The following is a 4,750-nucleotide window of genomic DNA, read 5'->3' on the forward strand; positions in this document are numbered from 1 at the left end:
TAAAATCTAATACTAGGCCATGTATTACCCTTTAATATATTACAAGAGCTTCCAGGGTCCTCATGGTCATTAAACCTTTGTCAGAATTTGCTCCCCCCAATTAAACTTCATATACCATTGCTGCTTGTAGCTTAAACTATAACACACGTTATTTTTGGCTTATCTTGCAGATAAGAAAATCACAAAAAGTTTAATAGTGGATACCCAATGCTTACCTACATACACACCAAGAAAACAAAAACAAACTGATGTCAATGTTTAGCCACAATTCTCTTTCAACTTACAAAAACATATTCAGACTTTTTTTTATTATTATTCATTAAGTATGCACACAAGATAATCTTTCTTGGAGATAGAAAAACAAACTTACTCATCATCATCACAGTGACATCTTTGACCATGACCCACTGGATAATCTACTTGTGGGAAATATCCACTGCTTTGAGGACGCTTCTTCTTCAGTTGACGACGAAGTCCCTTTAGCAATCAGAGATTATACTGTAGACCTCAAAGAACAAGTTTACATCATTCAGCATATACTAAAACTTGTGTTAACTATTTATTTAGTTTTAACAAGGTTTCATTTTTACCAACTTTTTCACTACAGACACAAAGAAACAAGTATGACATGATTATGCAGCATACTAACGAGTGTGTTGAGAACAATTAATTTCTTCAGTATTTAAAATGGTAAAACACTGAAGGTAGCCTTAAATTGTATAATCTCTAAATAACAGATCAGTCTAGATGATTTCAGACTTATAATATTCCACAGTAAAGAATGAAAAACTACTAACTGGATAAACTTTGTGTAGCCTGTTTAGGATTTTAACACTAAAAGTCTTGTACACTAAAAAGTAATTTTTTTAATAAGGTATTTTTACTAAGGATTAGTCTGTGAATTTATGATGACTTTCCTGAACTAGTCTGAGTACAAGATGATTTTTTGTGTTATGAGTAAAAGTACTTTTATTAATTTTAAAGCTTTCGTACTTATTTTGCATAACCTCCTAAATGAATATCGAAAGCTTTTTTTAAATAAAACTTTATATTTGTTATTTTCCCTACCATAACATAACCTGCAGCAAAATCACCGATGTACAGTAAAATGTAAAGTAACAAAATATGAAATAAAATGAAGAGTTACTTTTTCTTTCTTTTTTAAAATTAATCATTTTGCTGGATTAATGTTCTTCTTATCGTCACAGTCTCAACTTTCAACCTTTCCACATCCGTTTTCTTTAAGATTTTACTGCTGTATGTCAAACCCACTTGAAAAGTAATCCTCCTGTTAACTAGCAATAACTCACAGTTGATGATGTATCATAAATACCATAAGCAAAGTGAAACTGTAACAACATTAGACCTCAGTTTCACTTCTTCAAATAAAAATTAATTTAGCTTTAAAGTATGCATTTAAGAACACAAGAAATGTATCAGCAACTAGTACAGAATGTCCCAAAACTAATAATATAATATAAAAGGCTTTCCAACTAACCTATAAATAGGTTTACAAAATCTGTTAGCTACTCAGAACTGAACAATAATCATCATACATAAGCCATCTGTGGCCAATTGTCCATACCTGCTAGCAAAAAAAGGAGGAACTGTAATAAGATTCTAGTAGCAACAAAATCTCTCTTTCTATTGGTTATAAACATACTCATCAAATAAGGACATGTGGTATAGATAAATTCTTTTAAAGCTACGATAAGATGGTAGAAGGTTCACATTTTACGTTCTTGTCTGTTTATATCTATAGTTTGCGCTTCTAATAGGTTGTATACACTGAAGCCCATAAAAGAAAATATAAAAAGGGGGAGATGCATCATGGGACACAGAAGTGAAGATTTAAGAAGTTTATTTAAATATCTCCTTTTGAAATTAACATATTAAAACTTACCATTAAAACGTAGTTTATAATTCAGGAGTTTTAATGCTACGTTTTTTTTTATTATACATTGATAATATTGTTTAATTAAATTTTGAAAGTAACTCGCTAAGAGGTCATGACCAAGCAAAGGTCATAGATTTAATCCCCAGTAAAAAAGAAAGTTCCTAATAATGCTCTTTCATACCTTCAACTCATATAGTTTATGCCTCAAGTCCTTGATTGCTGTGTCTAGCTGATTTTTATTCTTCCTCCAAATCTTTTGGTCGTAATAGATGGGATCTACACAGATAACAGAATTACTAGAGAGTGCTACACAGCCATGTGGGTTGGATTTGGAATGATATCCATCTGACACAGACCTCTGAGCAATTCTGTGATGGGTATTTTGGTAGGTAAGAGCAGAACTTTTATCGAACTCCGAGCTTTTTAGGTAATCCTCGTGAAAATCCATAACATGATTAGTAGTGTTCACCTGGAACATAAACAGGCACACGTGATGAAAAACAGACTTCACTGCATCTACTGCTTGAGGAAGAAACTGTATAAATTCATTCTATAGTAATATATGACAGTATTGGTGACTAATTCAAATTATAATCTTTCAACTTCAGCACTTCAAAGACTTTGGACAAATTTGTTAAAATAGCAAACACAAATGCTTAAACATTCGAATTACCAACTTGTTACTGTAACATTCACTACAAGTGAGGTTCACATATTAATAACATTTCACAATACTGCTTACAGTTTTCTACAACAAAGAGCATCTCTAGAAAAGTTAGGATGTGTAGGTGAGGGAACACTGAAAAGTTAGGATGTGTACGTGAGGAAACACTGAAAAGTTAGGATATGTACATAAGGGAACACTAAAGCATAGAGAAGTTCACCAATCCAAGTAATGTAAAACTGAAGGTGAAAAGTTACCTGGTCCTATTATTTATCTGCAAATATTACTATCTTCAAGTGGTACATAATGAATAAGCTTGTAAATTTTATGTACTAAGATACCTGTGTACCATGTTGTGTGTGTTGTAAACTGGCATGGAAAGAATTTGTTTGCTTTTGAATCTTGCACAAAGCTACATGTACATCTGTCTCTAATTTTGAAGTGATAGACTAGAGGGAAGATAGCTAGCCAATACGACCCACCACAAACTCTTTGGGTACTCTTTTACCAATAAATAGTGAAATTGACTGTCACATTGTATGCTCCCACAGTTGAAAGGATGAACGTGTTTGGTGACGGGATTCGAACCCGTGTCCTAACCACCAGGCCAAGACATGGAAAGGAGAACTTCAAATTAAAACACACACACATTACTTCTCACTCTCTATTATAAACTTACCTGTAAAATAGATCAAATTATTTCATAAGGTACCATGATGTGAAAAGTAGAAAGCTAAGCCAACTGTGCACTATAAGTATTCATATTAAGAGTATTTGTCTATTTATCTGAAAACTTCATTTTGAAAGTTGAAAACAAGAGAGTAAATTATATTAAAACATTTCTGAATATGGAATTCAGCACTTCACTTGACAATCGCAGCCAGAACTAAATTTTGGCATTTTATAGGTATGTAACACCACTGGAAATTGATTGTTGTTTGGAAAGAGTATGTAACAAAATATTCACACACTAAGATCAAAAGATGTGCTGAGATTTAGGATCTAATTATCCAAGAATGAACACCTTTTGTACTTTAATGGCACTGGAAAACAAAGCAATATTGGTCAACATGGTGAACCAGGACCATCCAGAAAGAAACATGCAACAATTTGTATACCAGCCATGAGTAGATCAGTGTCTTGTAACAGTTGAGAATCCATGAACACAAAGGTCATCCATGTGCCCCAGGCAACAGTACACAATATAACCAAAAATGATTTACCTCTGAAAACAAGGTCAACAGGGTGTGGGTTCAGCAAGATAAAGCTTCCAGTGATACCTCTCATTCAACAAGTACAGATGTTAACTAGTGTGCTACTATAGGCACGGGTCTTAACAAGTGTGTTACTACACCTGTAGTTTCAAGAAGTGCTTTACTACAAGTATAGTTTCAAAATATCTGTAATTCTTATTATCATTCTTCTATTCCTTGATATATAGAAATGAAATTGAATGATTGTAGACTTTCTTGTTGTTCATTTACAAAACTTAGTTAAACTTATCTTTATTCAAAGTAATAAGCATTAATCAAACAAAAGTAAGTAAGAATAATTCCTAATATTATTTTAGAACTTTTTTTCCCTTTCTTTACCTGTGATTTCATATCATCCTTCACAGTGAGATCTAGCCAGTGTGATAATTGTACGACACCATTCACATCAAACTTTTGTAATGACTCTGGAACAAAAACTTCCCTTTTTCTGCGAGAGCCAACAAAAATAGATCTGAAGCCTTAAGAAAAAGAATGGATTATCATTACAAGAAGAACCAAACAAATTCAAAGTTGAAAGATCGTGCATCTTATTAAACATATAACACATGCTCTAAATTCAAGTAAAACTATCAAATAAATAAATTAAAAAAATAATATAAAAAAATCTTAAAGCCAGCCCTCATCATTCATACAGTTGTTAAGCTTTCTCTTAAATTTACTGCCTCCACAACATCTGAAGGCAACTCATTCCAAAAGGCCAACCACCCTGTTAGAAAAATAAAAACTGTCCTTGTTGAAAATGACTCCTACCTTGCCAAAATTTATATTTGTGTTCTCTAATCCAACTATTCTTGCCATTAAGTATGAAAAAAGATGATGTATCAACACTATCAATTCTCTTTACAATAACACCTCAATCAGATCCCCTCTAACTCTTCTTTTTTTCAAGAGAAAACAATTTTAAAGATCTTAATC

The 4,750-nt window shown here is 32.4% G+C and overlaps 1 protein-coding gene across 1 annotated transcript in view; it reads right to left on the reverse strand.

Annotated features, from left to right (window-relative positions):
* The window catches only part of LOC106471742 (putative extracellular sulfatase Sulf-1 homolog), a 37,135-nt gene that overhangs the window by 13,388 nt on the left and 18,997 nt on the right, over window positions 1-4,750 (reverse strand). The window contains exons 10-12 of the mRNA XM_013932365.2: window positions 4,154-4,293; window positions 2,079-2,366; window positions 371-477 (exon numbers count right to left, since the gene is read on the reverse strand). Of these exons, the coding sequence (XP_013787819.1) occupies window positions 371-477; window positions 2,079-2,366; window positions 4,154-4,293 (535 nt within the window). The remainder of the gene's footprint in view (window positions 1-370; window positions 478-2,078; window positions 2,367-4,153; window positions 4,294-4,750) is intronic.

Source organism: Limulus polyphemus, unplaced genomic scaffold (assembly GCF_000517525.1).
Source record: "Limulus polyphemus unplaced genomic scaffold, Limulus_polyphemus-2.1.2 Scaffold4830, whole genome shotgun sequence".
In the NCBI taxonomy this organism is placed as follows: Eukaryota; Metazoa; Arthropoda; class Merostomata; order Xiphosura; family Limulidae; genus Limulus; species Limulus polyphemus.